The sequence below is a fragment of the Typha latifolia genome, chromosome 1 (genome assembly GCF_019914945.1).
Source record: "Typha latifolia isolate L0001 chromosome 1, TyphaL0001v2, whole genome shotgun sequence".
In the NCBI taxonomy this organism is placed as follows: Eukaryota; Viridiplantae; Streptophyta; class Magnoliopsida; order Poales; family Typhaceae; genus Typha; species Typha latifolia.
The window spans coordinates 19,632,711-19,659,531 of NC_133086.1; the positions used below are offsets into that span (position 1 = coordinate 19,632,711).

The 26,821-nt window shown below is 36.2% G+C and overlaps 1 protein-coding gene across 1 annotated transcript; it reads right to left on the reverse strand.

Annotated features, from left to right (window-relative positions):
• LOC140785525 (kinesin-like protein KIN-7D, chloroplastic) lies at window positions 1–26,589 on the reverse strand. Its single transcript, XM_073133393.1, has 23 exons — window positions 25,972–26,589; window positions 25,775–25,872; window positions 19,142–19,231; window positions 18,007–18,059; window positions 16,052–16,117; window positions 15,905–15,958; window positions 14,251–14,310; window positions 13,076–13,154; window positions 11,838–11,905; window positions 10,387–10,449; window positions 10,179–10,283; window positions 9,169–9,273; window positions 8,927–9,034; window positions 8,618–8,764; window positions 6,459–6,641; window positions 6,128–6,286; window positions 4,080–4,307; window positions 2,501–2,641; window positions 2,293–2,418; window positions 2,163–2,213; window positions 1,879–1,926; window positions 1,577–1,783; window positions 1–649 (listed from the first exon to the last, which is right to left on the reverse strand). Exons 1-23 carry the CDS (start codon window positions 26,211–26,213, stop codon window positions 131–133), a joined length of 3,000 nt encoding a protein of 999 aa, XP_072989494.1. The 5' UTR covers window positions 26,214–26,589; the 3' UTR covers window positions 1–130.
• Between the last annotated feature and the right edge of the window lie 232 nt (window positions 26,590–26,821).

Here is a 26,821-nt window from a genome sequence, read left to right on the forward strand (position 1 = left end):
GACACAAAGAAGGTACCTGATTCTCAACCCAAGAAAAGCTCAATATACAATATCTTCTCTTACATACAATACGCCCCCAAGCAATGGACCACACTGAAAACATTCAACTCTCAATCTAAATAAATCCCTTTTATGGATCTTTACTTTTGTCATTTGAATCATCAGTTACATTCCCTTGAGACTTTTTCATCTTTGCCACCAGAACCCACATGTTTGCTAGTTCATTTTCCAGAAATGCTTCTCTCTGCTTAGACTCCTCCATTTTTTTCTGGAGCTCAGCTTCTCTTTGTTCCTTTTCAGTAAGTGCAGCTTCAAGTGATAGCTCTCTTTCATAGCTTGCGTTCACTTCTCTCCTGGTTGCTGGTTCATGACGCTTGATATGGTTCTCTCTTTTGGTACTCTTTGGTCCATTAGTCACCCTCCGGTGAGCAGAATTCTTCACAGATGCCAACTCCGCTGCAAGCCTCTCATTATGATTCATGAGCTTTGTGACTTCTTCTGACAGTGCCTTTAATTCCACTCCAGCAGCTGCAGCCAAGCCTTTGGCATATGTACTTTCCTCTACTAGCTTCTGATTTCGGGCTTCTATTTGAAATTTATCTTCAGTAAGCTCATTGACTTTCTGCTTCAGTTCTTCGATCTCAGAAGCCTGAGGGAATAGAACAAGCAATAAACAAGTTAAACAACACATCAAAGAGTATCTTACAAGAATAACTGAATATATCCTGCAATAAATACCAACAGTAACCTAGAGTAATAAATGATGGTATGTTGCAATGAACTACTATTCAATCCAAAATTCACTTTCTAAGAGTTTTCCATCTGATGCTAAGGGGTATCTATTCCAAAATTTTCAAGTGAGGAGCTACTCCATAAGAGTCTTGTTACAAAACACAGATACACATAAATATTTTGTAAAAGTGTTCATCAGTGAAGGGAACAACTATTGTTTGAAGCTAATATATGATTTCTGTGACTAGTACATCTACAGAATATGTTATAACTATTTAGATAAGGTATGACCCAGTAAGGAACTAAAGACCAGGAAATTCTTGCCATGAAGACCTAGCCAGCAAGCATAACTCGAGATCATGAGCAGCTCTCCGTAGCATGCCTAGAATTCAAACTGGTATAGCTAAAGAAGGAAACTAGGATGTTGTAGTGGTTGTAGTTAGACCTATATTTCAAAGCATGAATAATAGTAGGATGCACCGCAAAATTGTAACTGCTTATGGCCTTGGATTTAACAGCAAAAGTACTTCAAGCTTAGCATGTTCATGGGATGTGTCTTCTCTTGTAAATAGATGATTCTGGTCCTTTAAAGTTACAAACAATCAGGCTGAAACTCATGGCGAAAAGCATTTAGTATAGAACAAGAAGGTCTCGGTTCACAGGGAACAGAGAAATAGGTCAGTCACAAGAAAGCTTTATGCTACTTACATAAGAAGGGGAATTTCTGCATATCAAAAATAATGGTGCTGGGAATTTCTAATGACATTTGCATGAAGATCATGTCTAAGTCAAATAACAAGCCACAGATGCAGTATCTCAATTGGAAGGAGAAAATAGAACAAACCAGGTGGGCTTGTTGCAGCAATTCTGCAGTAAAATCTCTTGACGGCGTCTTTTCCTTGTCAACATGCAATTCCATCTCAAAGTTAGTTCCTCCATAATTTTGCTGCAATTTAGGACTCGGTAAAGAGAAATCTTTCATTTGAAGCGCCTGAGAAAGCTGTTGATTCAGGCAAGTGACCATTTCCCGCAACTCTTCACACTCAGATATCTGACCAAGATGAATTCATGCATGAGAATCTTTCTTTTGTTACTCATGATTGTACAATTCTCAAACGCCAAAGAAAAACCGGTATCAGATCTAACCTTTTGCTGCAACTGGTCCTGTATTACTCTGTTGTCTGCAGTTTTCACCTGGAATGGATTACAAAATGACGCTCCTTAATTTCAATTAGGAATACTATGCCAACATACATCCACATCTAGCAGATTGCTTGCAGAATTCACTCTACAGTTACCAATTGATGCATACCAAGATTAATAAGCTTTACCTCACAGCAAAATAATATCCAATCTAAACAATTATAAGACAGACACCTTTGTGCAAAATTATGCATGAAAAATTATACATCTCACAAAAGATTACGTACCTCAAGTTCAAATGACTTCTCATTGAGTTGCTCAAGCAGTTGAGCATAAGACTGCAAAATGAAAATGATCAAACAACTTATTATGTTTAACCCAAAATAAGTAGCATAATGCGAGAAAAACTAAACTTACAGGAGAAAGTTCCAAGTTGTCCACTTTGCTTTGAGTAGCCGAAATTGAATCAGCCATCTGCCTTTCTAAAGAAGCTATCTGCTGCTTCTTTGCCTTAATCTCATCACTAACCTTCTTAATGTCAATCTTCAAGTTCAAGAATTGCTTATTGTCATGAATTAGTGTGCTAACTCGGTAATCAGGCAAAACAAGGCAGAAAAAATGTTACCTGAATCTGTTCCTTCTTAGGGCTATTTACAGCTTCTTCTGTAAGTCGCTTCAAAATACTCGTTTGAAGTGCCACTTCTCCAGAGAAAATCTTTAGTTGCTCTCTCAGTAAATCAACATGATCTATAGTTTTTATGCTAGTCTGCATCCACAGATATGACACAGTCACTATTTTTAAAATTTAATAATGCGCATAATACATGCTGAAATGGCATTAGCAAATGAGTGACCCGTCAAAATGGGACATGAGGTGTCATATTATAATTATTTAATAGTTAAGTACTCCAAGTTGTTAAATGCCAACACAGAAAAGAAAATCTCGATTTGTAAAGTTTGATCAGCATGGATTTGACTGATTTCTCATGATTTATTATTTTAATGGAGAGCAAGGTTGGCATGTGGGGAAGCCTTAGATGAAGAATAATTTATTAAAACTAGCACACAATAGTGAGAAGACAAAATTGATAGTAGATCTACTTAACTAGTTGAGCACTCGAAGTTGTTAACTGCATAGAATGGAAAGAGAACATAATGATTATCAGCAATGAATCTGCATGATTATGAGTCACCTCTCATGGAGTAAACTATGACACTGATGACCATGCAATCTGGACCTATCTCCATATGGAATATGTATGATTAATAAACTGTAGATCATGGATGGCTGTGCCGGCGGTGTACCGGCACGTGGCACGAGGGGTGCCGCACGACACCCCTCCTAATAGTTTCGTCGCTCACCATCGACCTCGTCGTTGAGCTACCCATTGCCGATCGCTGTCGCCCGAGCTCGTGTCGAGTGCCCTAGCCCGAAGGAGGGAGAGAGAGAGAGAGAGATTGGCGATCTCGCAACTTAAGTTTTTAACCGATAACTCTCTCTCTCTCTCTCTGGCTAGGGCACCCAACGTGAGCTCAGGCTACGGTGAAGGCGAGCTGCGATTAACGACAGCAACGGCGAAAGTGAGTATCCCTTACTTTTTTCTCCTTCTCCTATGGCACGTGCCGTGTCGTGCCATGCCTATGGCACGGCCATCGTTGATGTAAATATAATCCTATATCACTTGTTGATAGCCTTTTATGGATGAAAGCTACCTTTTCTCCTATTCTATTTTATTGTCTCAAAAGGTAAATCTTAGTTACGTAGTTTCCATTGTTAGTGTGCTGCTTGACATCAATGTTCTAAAGGCATATGCATCATGTAGGCAGTCAAGGGATTGCATAGTCTACATACATTCTAAAGGGCTTTTGATCTAGGAAATTCTTCTGATAAAAGTTTGAAAGCTATCTTAAACATAGTCTTCGTAACTAGAATGTCACTTTGCCTCTAGAACTCCAATTTCTATAAACAAGTTCCACAAGGATTATTAATTCATTCATCAATAATCATGAGAAAGAGCAATGTTTAAATCTGCCTATAAATGTGCCTATTGAACCAGATTGTATAAATATCTTACTATGCTACTATAAGTTAATATTTTCTTCTTTGCCATACAGATGTATATGTTTCTTACAAGGTAGACAAGCCAGGTGAAGTGCTGAATGAGAAGTACTTTGAAAAGAAAAAAGATTCAAAAATTCCATACCAAAGGTGTGTCTTCTAAAGAAATATTGTCAGAATTACGTTCTCTATCCTGTCTTGTGTCCAGGAGATCAACAGGAATTGTTTCAGTTACTAACGAGTTTGAAAATCTGTGTTCTGTAGGAAAGTTTACACTCTCTGCTTGAGGTGTTGAAGGCGCAGTAAATGATTTGGTCCCACTTGATTTATCACCATCAGAGCTCGTCAGAGTAGTCAGGCCACTATCTCGTTTCTGAGAACACAAAAATAATTGCACATGCAACAACAATGAAAAAGATCTAAAATGGAAGGTTGCATTAGTAATATTTTAGCATGCTTTTGCAGAAATATGGAAATAAGCTACAAATATGCCAAACAGAAAACCTTCTGCAAATCTTTTAATCAGCGATATGTACTATTATGTAGAGCAAACTTCCAGCTACAAATGTCAAGAACTTGATGAAGTGGAGCCAACTTATTTTTCAGTTATTTTTGCAAGTTTTGTATGGGCAAGGGAACAAGCAACAAATAAAGAATATATTAGATTATCCAACTTAACAAGAGTGTAGAGGAAAGTTAAGATCCTGGTAACATGTATCATTGAAGATGCAACACACTTCGTATCTTTTGAAAATCAGTAAATATCTAATATAGACCAACAAGATCAAAGATCTACTCTTTCCATTGTGACGTAAGATCTTGCAAGTACCTGTAGATAGAAAACTATTTGATTTGCAAGCCTTCCTATCTATTGAGTGTAAAAGATAGGGTGATGCGGTCAAGTACAATGCTTTGGAAGCATCACAATTTGATGCATTTGAGTTTGACCTTTAGAAGGTTGTCACATGACCTTTTATGGTGATTTGCAACCTGGACGGCCCATTGCATTCTTCACAACTTTGGAACTTTAATAGCCTCCTTTGTTAGCAGTTCTATACATAGAAAGCTGTCTCCACTCTGATTTTGGTTTTCTAGATACTTTTTGTGATTTCAATCAAAGAAAGCAGACCATTTCATAGATCTAGGGCAGTCTAATAATGGGAGCACTAACCCCGATGCAAATAATTTAGCATATATGGGAGTCTGAGTCTATAAAATGAAATACTAAGAGGAATAAACTCGATCCAACTTTTCACCAATATGTTCTTCCCTGGTCAAATTGAGCTCTATATAATGCTCAGTGTGATTATTTGCCTTGTTTGCTTCCTCTGTTGACGAGACAAAAAGACAGCTCCATAAAATTTTACATGGTTAAAAATACAATAACAATAAGACTCTTTGAATTTGAGCAGAACTGTAGAACTATAGAATACTAATTGTCAATAGTCATTCATTTTATCATGTAAATCTTCACAGTTTAGTCAAGGCTAAGACTATCACATTCCACAAAGTATTTCCTTCCCCCCAAATCCATTTTCATATGCCATTTTTCTGCAAGGCAAATGAAGGAGTTTTACCGATTGTAATAACTTGGAAGAATCAAACTATCATTTTATACGAAAGCTTCCTGATTCAAAAGTTCAGTACTTGTTAAAAATACAACATCCAACAACTTGAAATTTCGATCTTTACAGGAGTTGACTGTCCATGTTGTTAATGTCATTAAGGAAACTTCTCTATTCGAACAACTCTTTTACAACAAAGATTACCATACAAGAACTATTTGTTGATAATGGGGAAGATGCAGGACATCATTTAAATTAACTACTTGTAATCCAGGCCTAAAGATTAGTTCAAGCTTTCCTTTTGATATATATATGTTTTCTATGCTTCTGAATTTATTTCTGTGCTCATTTCCAAAAAATAACAAGTTCCCTGGAGAATTTAATGGAAATACATGAGATCGGTATCTCTTGCTGATTTTGCAATTCTTAAAGATTTAATGATGAAACTGATGAAATTGGAACAACATTCATAATCCACTAAGCTGAACTACAAATGGAAGTTTGTGGACGCAATTACGACAACAATAGTGAAGTGTGCCTTGTTGAATGATGCAGCATGGATACCAGGAAAAAAGGGGTGATTAAAAGTATGAATAACAAGTAACATATATATAATACAAATGCATACCCGTAGCTTAAACCAATTTAGGAGCCCATGTTTTCGGTTCTTCTTCTCCTCCTTTGTAGAATCTTCAACAGTTTCACCGTAAACTTCAACGGGATCAAAGAATTCACTGCTTTCATTATCCAATATCATGTCACGCCTTCTATATGGAAGATAAGCAAGCTGCAGAATTTCACATGATTGCTTAGAACAGAGATATCAAAGTTATTAAAACAAAAGTAAAAATGTAAACATTTACAATTCATAATCCAAATTTATAGCTCAGGAATAATCAGAAGCCATATTAATTATCTTTCGCCAAGTAAAAGTTTTAAAAAGCTTTGGATCACCAGACCTCCTCTTCTCCAAAAGAATGCCGTCGTCTTGGACCAGGACGTTGAGGAAATCTTGGAGTCTGAGTTGTCTTTGTAGAAACTAGAATTAGTTTTGTCAAACGTTGAATCCTTCCAAGCAATGCTGCTTTAGCGTCTTCTTCTTGTTCCAACCTCGATTGCAGCTTCACATTACCATCCTCTAGCTTTTCATATGACAGTATTATAGTCAAAATTAGTAGTCATGGTAAAAGGATATGATAAATGAAGGAATGTTATATATCAACTAGGTAAGGAAAGCTGTAGAAACTAGAAACCAATCTTCTTAGTTTAGAAACATGTATAAGAACTAATTTGCTTGCCAACAATGTTCAACAATTGAATTATATTCTCATCTCCAGCAAGCTACACTGTTTGCTAACAGAAACTTTATTACTTCTTTTAAGAGGCTGTGAGTTTCATTGACACATCCAAAGAAAAAGAAGTGAGAGAAGTGACAAAGCCTGCCCAGGAAAGTTGGCAATGGAAACACACATAACAAGAAAAGAAAGAGAGGTGCTGCAGGCGAGTCTCATGCACCAGATTGTGATCTTCATTCATTCCAAAGGAAAGAAAGAAATGCAACGTCTAGCAAACAGCAGGTGGAACATAAGGTAGATTCTCTAGCAAATATTTTGTCCTGATTGAACAGCATGCTACACATAGTCTTATCTTTCATAGTTTCCTATTGCTCGATTGGCCACTTCAAGCCTTTACCAAAATCACAGCAGCAATAGATAGGATACATCAACTGTAGAGACTAGAGACCTTCACTGGGCACTAATAGACAAGCATAGAAAACTTCAATTTTCGACCAACCAAGATCAGAGCAGAAACACAAGTTTTTTTAGCAAGTGATGATATTTTGTTCTCCCATGAATATATTAATGCAAGCAAGTGATCAACTGAATTCTAGGATTCTCCACTTTGTCTCTGTATCTTCTGAATTGACATGCAAATATTATAATATCTCTAAAACCAACTGTGCATGTAGTATAAGAAGAACCTGACACTGAGAATAACTTTCTCACCCTTAACTCATCTTCATCTGAGATGCATTTGAGAGAATATGCAATAATGACTTTATGGGGTTCTAAAACGAGATGGAAGGATCTTTGGGAAGCAAAAGAGATAATAAGAAGAGTAGGAAGGATTTAAATTTTATATTTACTGGAGCATAAATCTAATTTTTTTTTGGAAATGAACTAAAACGAAAAATAAGAGTTGGTGGGGCTCTTCATTGGGCTAGCCGTTATATGCTTAAATGATGAAAAAGGACATTCTATCATTCTGATCTTAGTATTAGGATTTCAGCCTACTGTTATCAACTTGATGCCCAGTAGATAATAAACCAAGAATAATCCAATTTCCTGCAGTTGACTCCAGAAATGAGAATGTAATAAATCTGAAGATACCAAGATAAATATGTAAATATGAAGACATATATCTCAATCACAACATTACATATGCCCAGTTTCAGATCTACTTATTCTAAAACATTTAGATTATAAATTTCTGCTCCAAGCTTAATATTCAACCTTATCCTAAATTTCCTCAATTGAAAAAATATTATGAACAAATAAAAGATGACATGAAACCTAATCTTGGATATCCTTAGCTAACTTGGCCATAAGTTTGATCTTGGAAGATGTTCCTAATAATTTAATTTCATTCATGAGAAAATACAACCCTAAAGAACAAATAAGTAAGAAGCACCATTTGGTAAGGAAGTTGTCCAAGATATGATAGTTAAGACCAGAAAAATCAAACTATAGATGAAATGAAATTGATATGGCAAAATTGGCAATCACTGTCTAAAACTTGGGTAGACGTACTTGAAAGAAGTAAACACATTTTGGTCATATTATCTTGGGGTAAAACTTCAAACTTGTCCACACCTGCTAATTTGGCCAACCTATAAAATCATGATAAAAGATGTATCGAACCAAGTCCAATTATTAGGATTTAGATAGTTTCTTCTTATTTTGTAAATATGATATTCTGGATGTTTGAGCGTGTAATCAAGTCCAATTACACTCGTGGAGAAATTATAATAGAACTTAATCTCCAGATCATCTGAACAAAAAACCAACTTCCCCAAGGACCTGTGAGAAAATAAAACAGAATTTAGTTGATCTAGCACCTTTCGTTTCAGAAGGACAATATCATCTTCTCCAATATCCTTCAGCGGAGTGCCACTGACAATGCCCCTTTTCAATTTTTCTAGTTCTTCCTTCAAACTACGAATCTCACTTTGATACTTCTTGATCAATGATTTTTCATCCATAATCTGTACAAGATGGGATAGTAGAATAAATGAGTCAAAGAACAAACGAGTCATGTGAGTAGGACACATACTTAACAGAAAGCAAAATTCAACTCTAAGAAATCTGGTCAACAAGCACAGGATATAATAAAATCTTATTAACTATATATGTAAAAAGTAACTTACTTTATTTTGTGATGCTTGGATCTCAATACATTTTGCACGATGAGCAAATTTCAATGTGTTATGTGTCTCTTCTGCATTGCTTGATGATGGAGTAACTGTGCAAATAAGCTATACAAGAATGAAATATTAGAAATTTAAATAATAATTTATAGGAGAACTCCAAATGAAAGTTCCCAAACTTCCTGAATCACTGCATAGTTATCATCCTAATTTCAGATGCACATGTAAAAAATTGAACTTACAGAAACGCGTCCTTGACCACTCAAGGAGGATTGGAGCAGTCGGGTTAATTTAGAATCTCTGTATGGAATATGGGTAGCTTTTGCATCAGTTAGTTTTGCTATTACCTGAAAAGGCGAAAGTTAGGTAAGTTTAAAAATCAAGTTCCTATCTAGAAAATAACCTACAGAAGTAAGTGAAACAAAAGTCAAAATTGAATAATGGGCATACAACATATTAAGCAAATCAGAGCATTCATGTATCAAAGATTGTAACTTCAAAAATGTTTGGACAGATTCACTGAAGCTTAAATAGCTTTTCTATAGCAATCTTCAAATTTAAAAGAAAAGAGCATATTTATTTTTCCATCAACCACAAGAAATAAAATTATAATGTGCTTTAGGCACTCTAAAGCTAAAGATCTTTGGAGGAGCTCCTGACATGTATGATATTGTAGCTGATGAAGCAACATTTTTACAATCTACGTGTTTCTTGCAATACTAAAAGTTGGCCATGCAAATTTTCTTGTGAAGGACAATCGAAAAACATCATTATTACCAACTATAATTATATGCAAATTGAGACATCAGTAATATATTTACCACGTAGAAGGATAAGGGGAGGACATGGGAGAGTGATGATATCTACATCGCCTCTCATCCAAAAAGATATACCGCTCTTAGAGAATATGATTTCCTTCATTTAACGACTAAACAAGAAATGATTAAACTAGATCAGTGGTAAATATATCAAATCCCAAGAATTATGACCTTGGGATCAGACTCATCAATCAGAAGCTCCTTCCTCTACTCTTAGAAATGTTATATCCTACATTCCAAGCTTAGGTACAAAATTAGGGAATAGACTTGAAAGTATGACAAGAATAAACACACTAACACAAAAGGGAAGAATGAGACACCACAAAAATGTAACAATGAAAGCTTAAGTAATTTGATAAAAAATATAAAAACATAAAAATAAGCATATGAACATAGTGCGCAGTTCACACTATTTTAAACGTATTAGTCCTCACAGTTCCAAGAGTTAATAGGCTTTTATTGATATAGGATCCTTCTTTCCTGCGTACTCCAGTTGTTTCAGCCCTCGAGCTCTCTGAACCTGCCAGATCGATGAGGTTCTGCAGATAAGTGAAAGGCCAATGATATAAGAAATCATTTGGTGAAACTAGTAATATAGAGTAGGAAAAAGAGCAACCAAAAGCACAATGAAGACAAACTCACCAGCTGCGAAAAACTAACAGCTTCCCCTTCACTACACTCACCGACAGGGCTACTCTCTATTATCTGTTATTGAACAGCATGAAGAATATCAATTCTAAATATTGAAATCTAGAATGTTATAATGCATACATCCCACTACAAATAGGAGTGAACCTTGGTCTAGAAAGGAAGTGGAGAAAACATGAAGATAAACTAATTTTGTGTGGTTTGATCAATAGGTCGAAAAATACAATAGTAGACAACTAATACTTCATTTAAATCAAGGTTTCAAGTATTATTTTGGTTTGGGACTTTGGGTTTCCTCCAGGATGATGTATCTTTGCTTCGGCATTTTAGGTTTCAAAAGAAAAAGAATTTCAAGAAAATCGAAAAGATCAGGAATGAAACCGGCATTGAAAACAATTCTATAATCATTAGTAACATAGAATTCATTTAAATCATGCTTTAACAACTATCATACAAAATATCTCTTAATCAAGTTGAAGTCTACCACAATTTCCACAAAAGATCCTGGAAATTACATAACAAATGCAACAACATAGGTAATTTATGACAATGCTTGTTTGTTACAATTTTTGTGTCCAGAAGACCTTAAGCATGAATTTTCACAGATATCCTTGATTTTTCAAGTTCAGTGCATGGTTCATATCATGCTTCTTCTTTTTTTATACCTTAGAAGATAAGAAGGTTTCCAATCAGGGTCAGTCAAAAGCAAAACAGATTACTCTTACAGCTGGAATTCAAATTTGAGTATGTTAGCCAACATTTGAGTATGTTAGCCAACATATCTATTGAAGCTAAGATCTAATATAATCACTTTTAGTTTTCATTATCTCAAATTTGGTAAAAGGACTATACTAATCCACTTGACGAGAGAAAAACTATAAAAGAGAAAAGAAAGCATAGATGATATATGTATGGAACAAAGTTAGCTTCATTGAGTCAGATACAGTCAAGGCTTTTGGCAAAACTATTAATAGTTCGCCTAAATCATTAGAGAACTTGTCATACATTTTACAATAGATACTTTTTAGACCAAACAGGTCAAGGAAAACACATAGTTAGTAAAAAAAATACATTTGGGACAAGTCCTGAATAGAATTCAGCAAGTAAAATAATTTCTTGTTTCCACCAGAAGATTCTATAGCTCGCTCGCTATCAAATTACCTGACTAGCCAGAATTTGGATTTAACAAGTTGAATACTTTTGGCAAAAGAAATTCATTAAACTTTCTGTACCAGAAAGATGAATCACATTCATGGGGCACAACAACAGTCTCCCCAATAGAGATAAATTCTGATAAAATCAGTCCGTTCAATAACTTTAGAATTTTAGCATGCTTGACTTCTCAAACCGATATGATAGTAATCAGATTAGATATTATATATCAAAATGAAAAGGCCAATATGACATAGATCAAATACACAACCACGGAAGTGTTATTTAAATACCAGTGTAAAAATTGTATGACTTCTGCTGCTGAGCAGATTGAAGTTAGTGGATCCCACATGCCTATGCTCTGTTAAATCAGCAGTAGACAGAAGTCATGAGAGAGTTAATATTGCAGGAGTGGATAATTGCGCAGAGCTTTGCAATAACAAGTTGCCAACTCAAAGCTATACAGAACCAAAGAATATTAAATGGAAACATTTTCTAGGTCTCTCAAATCATAATAAAAAACATGCCCATTTAATATAAAAACTGTGATCCAAGTATCTAATTTCTATGTGTGACCTTAAGTTGACAAGGAAAAGATTATTACAAAGTACAGTATGCTTGACGTTCTTCGTCTGCAAAGGACAAGAAATATGGCTGTAGAAACTGGCTAACTTGGTAGTTGTAGAATAACAAATAGGGTATCACTGAAAATGATATACAAAAGTTACAAACAACTACTTTCATAGTGAAGTGATATTAACTTATTATATACTTAACCATCCTATAAAGAAGTAATTATGAGACATCAAATATAAAGTGGATATTCAATCAATTTATATGCAAATGAATCATGAAAAGAGATTTCAGCTTTTTCTGCAACTTACTAGCTGTTTGCAAGAAGCTAAAGTACTGCTTAAAAAGACGAGTCAACTTGATGTTGGGCTCTTCGCACAATAATAAACGAGTCAGACTTGAGCAATCCTCATAAGGCTCATATATTACAAAACATTTAAATGACTTGGAGATTTCAAAGAAATCTCTTTCATGCAGCTTAGGAAATGTCAGAAATCTAATTATAATTGGTTGAAGGAAGAGTATCCATATGAAAATCTGATAGTACAGGCTGACAGACAAGGTAATATTAAGGATCATGGGTTAGAAAGAAGATGGTGTCAATCTGGAACATACAGTATGTAAGTCAAAATGACCATTCAAAAAAATGGAAATACATGTCAATTTTAGTTTAGCAATTCTTGCAAGTATATAACCTCCTAAAATTCCTTATTTGCATGCCTACTTGTGCACTTCTCTAAATTTGGTTTCATTTAGGTATATCACTAAAAGGTAAAAACCCGTCTTTAATGTAGATACCCAATTAGGTCCTCATCAGTTGAATATATTGTTACAAGTACGTGAGAGATATTCCTCATCAGTCGAATATATTGTTACAAGTACATGAGAATATATCAGTTAGTTAAAAGCCCGTCTTTTGAAATTGATTGGACTAGAACAATGAAAAAGTTGGGTTGACCTTCTCCAGCTGCAATAAGTGAAAGAGCATGAGCAGGAGATAACACAACTTCTTCCTTAATACCCTCAACAAAAGTTCCCTGAAACCATGAAAGCCAAATTCAGGAATCACAAAAATTTTAACAAAAATAATAAAGCATAATCTACAATAAAAGAATCCAAAGCTGAAGTTATCTTGTTCAGAAGTATATGTACTTCTATCTATGAGAAAAGCTATAGGATATGTGCACAACTGAGCAAACTGTTGTCACATTATCAGATAAAGGCTTTAAGTTGATTCCCCATGCCTGCGAACTGTGCTTTGATGTTATATAGGAATTGATAAAACAAATTATAATAGCACAAAGTTACATGACAAAAATTGTTAGAATTCTAGCCATGCTCTTCTGGCTGCAATATCACACTAAGTCCTAACATACCTAATAGTATGATAATCCTAGCCAGTAAGTAACATGACTTGTTACAAAGTCAAAAGATCCAATGAATCTCATTTGGTCTACGAATTATTTTAGTGATTTAACCGGCGAAACAGTGAAATAGGGAGATGAAGAAATTGTAACAGCTAAAATAAGAACTCAAGGAACTATGGGAACTTGGAAATTTTACACGCTTTCAGAGTTTCATTTTGGGTTACTTCATATGATGATATAATGCAGCCTCAGCTTTCTTTGTTCTTATTCTTAGTTTATTCAGTTTGGCAACACGGATAACCGGGATGTTTCTGTGCACTTCATTTGCAGATCCAGCATATAAATTGCTGTGCCTGCAAAGAATTAAATTACCAATTCTAAGGCTCCTTGATACTGACTAGCTGCTTCTACAAGACCTTTTTCCAAATAACTCTCACATTTTATTCAACCACATGGGCTGAACGTTTGCACCCACTAAATTGCTGACATTGAAATTGGTACGATAGTCTATACTAGTGCATAGCCACAATTGTTTATAGAAAATTTTATATCATCTGGAAACCAAAATGCAAGACATCCATTGCTTAGTGCATCCTCAATAGAGATGTGTATCAACAAAGAAAAACAAGCCTAACTTAGTATTAGTACAATTAATATGCAAGCATATCCTATTAACCTTTAAATATCTTGAAGAATTTAAGACCTAAGATCAAAACGAGACCTATATGAGAAAAAGTCAGTCAACTAAAAGAGTGATATGTAGCACCTGAAGATCCTCCCTAATTCGTAGATTCTGTCCTGCAGGGTTCAGGAGATCATTAACCACCTAAAACCAGTGAATTTTCAGTAAGTATATAGACCAATAAAAGATTCTTATATTAAATAGAAACATGGAAGTGATGACGGTAATCATCACGATATATGAATAAATAAAGATCAGTAGAATGATAATTCAAACCAGTAGAAAGAAATAAAACTTTGTAAGTTTGGATCTTTGAAACTGGAAAGCTATCTATTATAGGAGTAGAAAACAAACAAGCCAATTATAGGAAAGCAAATTATAATTACAGCATAAGTATTAGATTAGCAAAAGCAATCAGATGCACGTACCCAAGGACCAATCAAAGATGCAGAGCATCAAAAGCTCATCAAAGTGTACTACAGAACAGTATATGCCTGTTCCAGTCATGTTCTCACGTATATCAACTTATCAAGTAGTTTGCCTGTCAGAAAGATTCACATAGGTGGCCACTTGGAACTTTCATCAGGCTCCGGGATCAAACCAAACTATGTCGTCACTTATTAGAGCTCTCTATATACTCAAATGTATTAGTTCTGGAATGCAAAGATTCATGCCAAACTTTGCTGGTCATGGTGTTTGATATATGGACCGCCAACTTACATGTATATTTAAAATGTATTAATTCTTCCATTTGCTCATTATTAAAAAGTATTCATGATTCTGTTTTGCCATTTATCAAAAAAGAAAGAACTGTATTCTGTGCAATTTCATCACAAACAAGTACTTCATAAAGCTACAAGTTTGAATGAGTGCCCTCACTTTCAGATTTTCGTTGGACATTACTATTTTTCTCAACTTACATGAAACGGATAAAATATATAGAGCAGGAAGTGCCCTTAATAAGTTCATACACCGGCCGTGCCCTTCACCGCTTGCCATTGTGCCCACCGTCGCCAGTCGCTCACATGCCCTAGCTCAAGGTAGAAGACCAACCGCTCGCGTCCCCTGCCCTAGCTTGAAAAGGAAGAAGGAGAATACTCTGGGTCAGGTCGAATAAAAACTTAAGATCCGCAACTTAATTTTTTAATCGACCCAACCCATTCTTCTTCCTCCTTGAGCTAGGGAAGGGGATGCGAGCAGCGAGTGTTCTTCCTTGAGCCAGGGCATGTGAGTAACAATGAGCTCGACGGCGAACGGCGAGCACGATGGCAAGCTTGACGGTGAGCAGTGACGACAACGACTACCTGGATTACAGCTGGGAGTGGTGCCATGCGGCACCCATTGTACCACATGCCAATATGCCATCGGCACGGCTATCGTTAGTTTATACAAATAGATTTCTTGGTGAGTTATAATGTTTTGATAGAATAAATCTCTTGCAAAGTGGTCAAATTTGTTCGATAATTACAATCTCAATTGATAGCAAGAAAATCAGAAATGATCATATCCTGAAAGATCATCAAGACATTTTTACAATTTACAATAACAAAGCATGAAGTGCAAACAACAGAATAACATTTGAGCTTTTGAAGTACCACGTTAATCAGAAGATTGAGTAAAATGCACCATGCAACAAACAAACAATCTAAGAGAGAGAACTGAAGATAATAAAAAAACATAAACTAGACCATTTGTTTAGTACTAAGAACCAAATACAACATATGAAGAGAAAACAAACCTCGTTATAGATTTCCAAGTATGACACACGAAGGAGAAACTCCCGGCTTGGGGTCTAGAAAAGAAAACATGTGCTAAAATAATTAAATTCTTAGAATAACTAGGATATTTCAGAATTTCACAAACATGAGAGCTCCAAGTACTTTACCTCCTGAATGATGCTAAATGCATCCTTCACAGCCAAAGGTATTATACCAGGGGACCTTTGGTCTCCCTGAATTTGAAGAATCGCAAATCAATGTTAGAGACATCATTGTAGTTAGTATTTAAGCAAAATAAACCAGTTAAAGAAATTAAATCCATTTAGTGGTTGCCAGTAAATAGTAGAGACAATCAGAGTGGATATAATTTCCTCAAGAGAACATCAGGAACATCATAATTTCCTTGGGAAGGACTCAAAAGCAGTCAACAATTTGTGTGGCCCTCAGTATATGTATTTTCTTACATGCATATGTACCATTTTCCCCAAAACTAGGTATTTTGATATGTATAAATCATTTTTCTTTCAAGCTGTAACAGTTAGTGGATAGGCACTCTCAATTCAAATAAATGAAATGAAAGAGGAAAAAGGAATGCATAAATTGAAGGCGAGTTGACCTTGAAAGGAGTCTAGCAGAACACCCTAACATACTCTATTTATAGGTAAACCAGTTACAAAGAGGAAGTTGATGCAGGATTTAGAGGAGGAACAGCTGCTTTTGATTCAAATTTCATACAATATGATTTATGATATGACTGGAGTAGGTGTGCCTCCGAATGAAGTGGCACAAATCAAGTCACCTTACTCAGGTTCTCATTCTCTTATTTATTAGATTAGAAATCCGAAGTAGAATGCAAGATGATAGTCCTTATTCACAAACTTAGCCTGCCAAATAAGGTAGAATATTGTGTGTCAATAGATGCTCATCGTAAGCATTTTCTTCCCTATTCCTATTCAACAAAAGCATCCAGCAGCGCCAAGACAGTAGGAGTTGAGCTACAAAGCCAAGTGTTTGAACTCGTTAGACGCAATTTGCCACTTCCATCCCTCTAACGGCTTCCCACATCCCAAAGCAATCAACAAAATGCAACAAGGGATCATCTGTAATGAAACTTTAGTCATTTCATTCTCTTGGAATGGGTTAGGGTTAGGGTATAGATACTTAATTGGCTCCTACACACTTATTTTCATTAAGGCTTCAGATTCTCACTTTTGTGCCAAAATTCTTTGTGATAATGCTCAATCCACACAATCTTGTTGCCATCCAATAGAAACATTCTTGAAATGACCACATGACTGTTTGTCAAGAAATTCCATAATTTTCTAACTAGCTTTGTGAACCATCTAAAAACCTTTTAAAATATACCACTCAACCATTATTAATCTTCTAGGCTCTAACAGCAAACCTCAATCAAGAATTGAACCCTTGATGCAATAATATGAACCTTCCTTGTGATAGTTAGAACCTGATAGGTATGATTTCCAATTTAGGTCTCTACAGATATGGCTTACAAACCCTAGCACATCTCATTTTACGCAAAGGAAAAAGGAGAAAAAGGAAACAGGAGATCAGTTCTTGTAAATGAGAATGATTAGAAATTTCCTAATCTTGACCTAATCATTGATATGGAGGGCGAAAGCTTGTTAATGCTCGTAAACTTAGAATAATAGAAAGTGAAAAGAATCAATTTTCTGTAACATGTTCATGTGGTTACGTATGCAGATTTAGTACTTGTCCGGTAGCGTAGATCCATTTGTTAGGGCCCAGGCACAGTTGGGCACATATGCGTGCATGAGCAAGACAACTATTCTGTGCAATAATATTAGGTAGATAAAAAGAAGGTTAGACCTGAATTGTAGATGACTAGCTACTTTAAAGACCTAGACATTAAATCTGCTTAGTTCTTGTCATCTGGATTATCCATTATCCCACTATTAAGTTCCTTTCTTTTTAGAATTAGCGTATGTTTTTCAATCAATACAATTTCTAGTGCGTAAACAGTTCAAATATAATAAAACACATGTGAGAGCTGTACTACGCATATGTGAAAGGAATCTGAAGCATTAATTTTAAGTTCACTTGACAATAACATATTAGTAAAAACAAATATTGTAACTCTCACATGCATCGTATGTGTCTTGCCACTACTCGTAACTCCATAAGCAAAAATTGTACCTATGACAAATAAAGCAACAAGATCATTTATCAAATGATAAAAACAAAAGGAACCATAAGATGAAGCAGCTTGGACCAATACATAGAAGATTAAATTATTTATATGTCATTTGAGATCCTCTAAAGTAATATCAGGGTTCTATCAGCATGGTCTCTCAACCTGTCATGGTGAAACAGCATGATGCCTTTTCTAGATTTAGTAGAGAAAGTCAAATATACAGACTAGCTTTCTTGGTGCAATAGTATAATAATCCCAAACATAAGTTTCTGCCATTAAAGTGCTTGCATAGCATGACACTCTGGAATCTAGATTTATGTGTTAATATCCAAATGGCTACAATAAAACTTAAATTGACTTTTTAATCCACACAATAGTATAATGAAATCATGGAACCATGACTACCGCTGCTTATTTCAAGAGACAAAGATAGCTTGATGCAGTTGAATTTAAGAAGGGGCAAAATCAAATTTCTAAAGAAATAACTGAACTGAGAATCGGAAATTACAGAAGCTATCAATCTTCTAAAATAAGAGATATGGCAGCTGCATTTGCAGCCACCATGGCAATAGGCATCCAACAAGACATTCACTCATTATAAACCAGTGTATCACAAATTAATTGAATACCATAACCAAATAATGAATTAAAACTATCAAGATTGATGACGACAAAGAATTTGAAAGGATATCATTCGATAACTAAATAGTTGCATTCAGAAATGAACTAAAAAGTATCTAAAAATGATGACTCTTGTGAAAATAACATTGGGGCATCACTTCCCCTTGTATACCTAAACTCACTTGAGCCATCCTGTGTTAGCTTTTACAATACACCATTGAAGTGGATAGCATGTTTTTAAGACTTCTAGTACATGAGGGCAAGACTTGCAGAAAGTCAAAGAGACCCAGTGTCATGTCACAAGTCTCTCGAAATTATGTTGCATAAGCAGATAAAATTGCTGAAAAGTGAAAACCTCATTAATGCAACTTGTTGCTGATATGACATGCTAACTACTGAAAAGAGTTAAAGATGCAATGCCATCACAGTCCACTAACTCATATTTTCTGTTAAAGCCAATTACCATTTACACCCTCCATAGCACCGCTAACCACATGCTGAGCAGCCACATCATACACATGACGTGTTGTAGTAGTTGGTCCGAAAACTCGATCTGGAAATCAGGCATAAATAAGTAATTAGTTTATATCGAGCTTCACAAATTTTTAACTGACACACAAACATATGCCCAACATAATCAACAACCTAAGAAGAACCTACACAGAGTGTGGTGAAGAAATTTATTACTTAATTTTGATTAAATATCATAGAATGAACTTCCCTCAATTTTCCGTCACGAACTAAAGCACCGATACAATTGCATATGCACATGAAAGTGTACCTTGAAGGTTATTAATAAATAAATAATTCACTCCCGCCGATTGGAGTTGCACTTAAATATTTAGATGCAAAAGAAGAAATCAAATGTCAATTTTTCCTCATAAAATTCGAAGAACTACATGAGGATAAACTTCATTTCCGAAAGCAACAATATATGAAGGCATTGTTGAACTCATGGGTCGCAAAATTGGCCGATCCCGAGTTGGATCGGCCATAACTGATCCCAATTCTGAGACTGGTTTCAATCAGGGATCGACCAATTTCGACCAATTTCGACCTGAATCTATAAATGTCTCTAATTGCCTTCTTTTCAAATTTTCAGTTTCTCTCTATCTTTCACATACACTCTCCATCTCTCACACTTTACTGAGCTCATCCGACAGCTGATCCGATGAGCCGTTCCAGCTATTCCGCACTTTGATGAACATGAATGAGTGCCTTTTGTTCTCTCTTTCTCGCTAACTCTTTAATTCCTTTTTTTCTTATTGCTACAAAACAATGGTAAAGAGAGATCTCTTCATCCCACTTCTACAACAGTAATTTAGGAGCATAAAAATTTACTAAATTCAAACTATAGGCATCATAATTTTGAGTGAGTTTTTCTTTGATTTTTAGGCCTCATATGTGACTAATTTTTATTTTCTTATCTTTTTAATTATCTTTTTTCTAGATCTTTAGAATTTTTCTGCATTTTATGTAATATTTAAAATTTTACGTAATTAAAATAATCTAATCGGATACGAATCACTGGTATAGCCGATACAGCCGATATGATCGATACTTATCATTTTTTCTAACGGCCAATTCTGATCCTGATACCGAGTGTCAAAAACTTAGAAGGAGATCATTGCGTTGCTTCGATTATTTTTAGATTTAATAATGTGTCAATCAAAAAGATTGAAAATAATTGTACCTTCAAATTATCTACATAAATAGGTTCTCTTTTCTTGTCATTTGCTATCTCATTCATTTTCTCAACACCATCATCTTCCCTAGCCCCTCTCTATGCCTCATCTTTCTTTTCTCCTCTCTATCTCACCCAACCAAAACCACTCTCTCAATCTCACTCAACTCTTTTCTTCTCCTCTTATCCTTTCTCCACTCCGCACCTATCTATCTCCCTTCCTCCTCTTTTCAATTCCACCACCACCCTACTCCTCTTCTGTCGTCAAACTTGACTCAGTTGGCACCATCATTCCTCCCATATTGTCTCATGCAGCTTGTCATGCAATTAGACAGAGAGAGACCTAGGTCTCACTTTGGATAGGAGGGGGAGAGGAGAGTAAGAGGTGGGTATAGGGGTGAAAATGGATTGAATACGAATCAGATAGTGCTCAACCCACATCCGGATCCATATTTTTATGCCAAATACAGATATTGAACGGATATCAAAATTTAAAACAATATCCTACCAAAACGGATACAGATATTAATTAAATACGGATCGGATCTTAAACGGATATGGATACAGATTGAATACGAATCGGATCTTAAATGGATATGGATACAGATCGAATACGGATCGGATCTTAAACAGATACAAATACGAATCAAATCTTAAGTGGATACGAATACGAAATAAAAAATTTCAATAGTCTAAAAAAATAAAACATATCCGTTTATCTATGTAATGCTATTGATCAGTAAAAAAATTTCTATAAAGATAACGAAACGTCATTTTGGTGAACTCACAAAATACTTCACAGCCACTAGAATACTAAAAGAAACTATATACTTTACTGCTTTCTACCTTGGAAAAAAAGAGTTAAAAGGGTCCATCTTTCACCTAATTCACCAGTCTATTATCAATATTTAAAATTGTTCTAAATTCGTATAAGTACTTACAAACACAAGATGGGAAAATTGAAGATCTGCAAGGAACCTATTAGAAGTGAATATCTTATGAACCGAAAACATCGTTCTTCATCAGATCCTACAATAATTCACATCAAGTCTATAAGAGATCAAGCGAACGGAAACACAACTACTAGCAGCACAATGGTACCCTAGATCTCAAAATTGGATTCCAATCATGCAATCGGATGAGAAAAGAAACAAATCAGCAAAATACTACTGCAATTTAGATCAATAGAGGAATCCGAAATGGAAATAAAGCTTTGAAATCTACAACATCAAATTATTCGAAAAAGTGAATCTACCACAAAGTTGCAATACTAAATCATCACCACTTGCTTCAAACAAGTGAGATAACAGAATAGAGCAAATCAAGTATTGATTCAATTCAAGAACACAAATAGAGCAACAACCAATCACCACATCTACTGATCTACACGAAGTAAACTAGCAGAGATCCAATTTGTAGTAACAACTAGAGAGTTGATAGAAATAGTCCAAAAGCACAACTACTCCCAAATTATTCACAAAGTTGCATGCAAAGAAAAGACCTACTTAGCCTTTGGGTGATTTGGTGGCCTTTGCTGCCGATTTCGCCTCTTTACTCACCGAGTTCTGGCAGCAACATGGGGTTAATGTTAGGAAGTACCCCGCTATGGGAGATTGTGACCCTAACGAGTAAGTTTCTCAATTCCTCATCATTCCTCACGGCGAGCAGCACCTACTGAAAGGATGATCCAGTTCTTGCATAGATCTAGTGGCACAAGAGGAGAAGAGATATGGTTGTCGTTATCTCTACGGCGAGGTAAACTGGGCGGTAGTGCCAACACGTTCGAATCATCGAAGAGGAGAGTAAAGTAAGAACAAAGTTGCGGAGGCTAATAGGGTAAGAAGAGTTGAGATGAAGAGGTTAACTAGGTGAGGGTATTATGGCTTAACGGGTTGGTTTTAGTGGGTAGGGTATTATTTACAAATTATATGGGTAAACAGATGTCTGATATCCATATCCACATTCGGAAAAAAATTTACTTGATTCCTATCCATATTTGAATCCGAGTTTTTTACAAAACTCCTACTCCTACCCGTATCTAAATCTGTATCCGGATCAGGTAGGGATGTTTTACCCGAATCCGATCCAGATTGGGTTGGATAGCAGGTCAAGTCGGAGTTAATCCAACCCGTTTTCACCCCTAGGTGGGTGGGGTGGGATTAGGTGAGAGAGAAAGAGATGGTTTTGGTTGGGTGGGAGGGAGGAGAGGAAGGGAAAGAAAAAGATAGAGATTGAGAAATGATGACATGATATAAACGAATGAGTTGGCAAATGATTAGGAGAGAGAAAAACTTGTATATTGTAAATAGTTTGGAAAGTTATATTAACTTAAAATTTTTCTATTAAAATAATATTATATATAAAAAACTCTGTTGCTCCAATTTGTAGTTTGGTGACTTGTTCCCAAAACAGGTATAGAGTTAAAAGTCTTAAATCCTGCCAATTGTGCAGATCATGAAATACTAGTGCAGCCACCCATTGACTTGAAACTAATTATATATTAAAGTATCTCAATGTGAGAGACAAATGGTGCAGAAGAACTGAAGTAGAAGAAATCAGAAAATGCAGCAAACTGCAACACCTGGAGTTAGGGATGAACTCATAACACAAACAACAAAGTCGAGAAATCAGAAAATGAAAATGAACCAATACCCTGGTGGAATATACTATGACTAAGTCCATCCCTAAGTTGAGCAAATTAAAGAAAAAAATTCTGGGTCTGGTCATCTCTTTCTTAACAACTATTCACAAACAAGAGACAACTAACCAAGGAACAACCAGCATCTTATGTAGCGTTTACAGGAAGTGTGAGTCCATGAGGATGGTGCTAGAATCTAGATGTAGATAAGATTGTAGACAAGGTCATTGACCACGTCATTCTCATTCGAGTATCTCATTGTCAAGCAGCAATGTGCCCTCAATGACCTTGGATTAGACAACTAAGGAGATTAGAACCTGCAATCATATGGCCCTGAAGCATAATTCGAAGATAAGAATGCTCTAGAGGAATTGAGGGGCTTTTGCAATTGATTATATTTGGTTTTCTGAATTGCAATAATAGACTCTCCATCCTCCCTCATCGACTGTTGTATCACTCTAGTCCCTTAGGGCCGGTCTACTTTCCCTCCTCTTCCCGTCTAAGTTCAGATCTACCCATCTTCCATGCCCTCACCACCATCATCCAACCTCTCCACTGACTCCACCACCACATCACGCCCTCACCACCCTTAAAGCGCTCCATTTTTCCAACCATGCCTCCATCCTCTCTACAACACCTCCACCCATGTCACCATCTCCATTAGCATCCACAGCCAAGCTAGTGCTTCGCCAAACCCCTCCCTAAGTCCCAAACTACAGTTGCACCTATCGTAACTGCAACCTCCATCCGAGCACCACCGTGATAAATTGAAAACCCAAATGCAATTAAATTGTAAAAACCCTAAAAAATTTGTAGTTTGTTGTCAAGCTAGCATGAACTATGAAGAAATTGGAACCAAATATTGCCTGACAAAATCCAACAAAATATAATCTATTATGATGTGCAAGTGTTGTGGGCTTCAGAGCTGCAGGTTAAAAAAAAAAAAAATGAAATAAGAATCTAATTTGTGATTACCAAGTATTGATAAGTAAATTAGTAATCTTGAAATAAAAGGGAATTAGAATGAGAAGATAAATCTAAAATAATATATCCATGTCAATGTAATCTATCTAAAATTTCTCACAATATACTCTTCTAATAAATTACATTCACTCATGGTTCCAAATTTCGGCCGATCCAACCCGATACGGGCTCTTCCTCTCTCTTCTCACTCCATCTCTATTCTCTCTCTAATTTTTTTTCATTTCTTCTCATCTCGGTGCCCCATCTCTCTCATCTCTCTCTACTCTCCCTCTAACATCTCTTCTTCCTCTCTTTCTTTTCTCCAATTTCTTTCTCTGTTTGTGTGTCTCTCTCTCTTTCAATCTCTGTTACTATAGCTGAAAATCTACTACAATAATGGAGAGTGAGATAGGGAGAGGGAGGAAAAGATTGAGAGGGAGTAATAGAGAGTGAGAGAGAGGGGGGAGGAAAAGATTGAGAGGGAGTAATAGAGAGAGGGAGGAAGAGATTGAGAGGGAAAAAGAAAGGAGAGAGAAGAAATGAAAAGGAAAATCAAAGACAAAATTACCTTGCAATAGTAAGACAGAGGGAGGAAGAGAAAAATTGAGAGAGAAAGAGAGAAAGAGGAGGGCGAGAGAAGAATAAAAAAATAAAATGTCTTGTGGCAATAAGAGAGAGAGAAGGTAGAGAGAAAAAGGGAAAAAATTAGAAAAAAAATTTGCCTAAGCAGTAATAGAGAAAGGGAGGAAAAGAGAGAGAAGAGTAAAGAAAAGAGAGAGCCAATTCGATATTCATCAATGTTTTGAATAAGTTAATGTAATTTTTAGTTTTTAGACTTCATATGTAAATAATTATTATTTTCTTATCATTTTTCAAAACTTTTAAAAAAATTTCCACATTTTTAAATAATATTTAGAATTTATATAATTAAAAAATAGTCTGATTCGATACGAACGGCCGATACAGTTGATATGTATCATTTTTTCGGATGGCCGATCCCGAATTTTGGAACCTTGATTTCACTTTATTTAATGATAAAAGTTATCTAAAAGTTAGAAATATTAAGGCCACAATATTACAAAAGAAAAGTAAGAGATTATGTAAATCTTCTATGTAGCAGGGTAACAAAGATGTCTCAACATATGAGACACCTGTCAGTGGAGAACCTAGAAAATTGAGATTTCCAAACTGTTAAACCGCCCTAAGAGTTTGATTCCAAGGTATGAAAAAGTAACCAAATAATATCAAGCTATTCACTTCATAGAAACAAAAGAATCTCTCACCAAACTGAAGTCAACATCGACAACAACCTAGCCTTTATCCCGAAGTATTTGGGATTGATTTGGTTACTGATTTTGATCACTTTTCATTATTTCTTAAATTTGATAATAGATTCATTTTGTTATATGGATTTAAAAGAATGTATATAGGCCTACTCTTCTCCCATTAATATCCCAACTTGACTATCAATTCCACTGTCAGAATTTAGGTCATGTTCTATGACATGAGAATGCTTGCCATCTCTCTTGCATGCTTTCTAATCAAACATGAATTGACAGTAATTCAAGATTATGAAAGAAAATCTACATTGTCCAATATGGAATTTTACACCAATAACACAAATATCCGACCGTTTACTAAATGCATGTAGAATACTGAACAACGAGAGTACGACACACAGAAGGCCACTAATTAATGACGATTATTACTTCGTTGGAACAGCTAAATCACAGGCACGTGTTCATGCAGCACAGATTTATATTAGCACCACAAAAATCCACCAGAATTTGAGCGGCACAGATACCACATACCATATGCATATGCGACCGATGGGTTATGCTCGCTCCTCACAATAGTATCCCCATCCGCATACCAGGCTATCTCCTCTCCCTGACGAATTTCCCGCGGGCTTCAGTAAAAAACCAAAACTCCAACCGCTTAGGCAACAATTTTCCAATCTTTTCGCAGAATACTAAGAGTAAAGAAGAAACGAGAGAGAAAACCAAACCTGAGCGGCCGGAACCGGACAGTGACAGTGACATTTTCCTTGGATCCCTCCATATCCAATGCTGCACCATCGGCAAACAAGTCCTGGGCTCTGCTCCGCGCCACCGACGACATCGGTGAGTTCTGCCCGTCAATCGAAGCCTCCGGCACCTGCCACGAAGACGAGGTCGTCGAAGAGGCCGGCGAATTCGTGGCCTTAGCCGGCGATGCCTTCTTCTGCCTTGGGATCGATCTCGACGCCATTGCGAGATCGAATATTTCCTCCCTCCCTAAGGAGACTTCGAGAATCTTCTCTAGTGGATCAAGATCACATCGGAGTTAGTTCCCGCCGCCATTGGAGCTCGGATCGGGGCAGATCGGAGTGGCATTGCTTTGAATCCACGGCAGCCCCGATGGAAGAGCGCCGGAATTGAGACGAGATTTGGAAGAGAACAGAGAGAGTCAGTGGTTTTCTAGGGTTTCTCGCCTCGCCTTTTCTTTCTTACCTTGGAAGCGATGCGATGAGATGTGATGCTCGCGAGCTAGAGCAGAAAGCTTCCCTTTTCTCACCTATTTTTTTCCCCTTCATCCTTTTCTCCTCCCACTTTTATTCCACTCTGGCGCGGGGAAGAGAAAGATTGTGGATATTAGTACCTATAAAAAAATATAAAACAATAAACGTCCCTATACAAATATTATATGCGGTTACTTCGAAAGAACAGTGACAGCTCGCGGTAACTCAAACGGATGGGATGATTAAAACGGGTGAAACGGACGGTAGAGGGTAAGCACGCAAATATAACGAGTCACATGTCACCCGTGCCATTGCGAGAAGCGTAGTGGATACGCCTAGATCACCCAATGACAAGTCC

Coding starts and splice junctions, on each gene's coding strand:
- LOC140785525 (XM_073133393.1), bottom strand. CDS start 26,213: ATGGCGTCGAGATCGATCCCAAGGCAGAAGAAGGCATCGCCGGCTAAG. Junction 8,765..8,926: donor TCCAAGCATCACAAAATAAA/GTAAGTTACTTT, acceptor CATCTTGTACAG/ATTATGGATGAAAAATCATT. Junction 1,927..2,162: donor AGAAGTCATTTGAACTTGAG/GTACGTAATCTT, acceptor AATCCATTCCAG/GTGAAAACTGCAGACAACAG.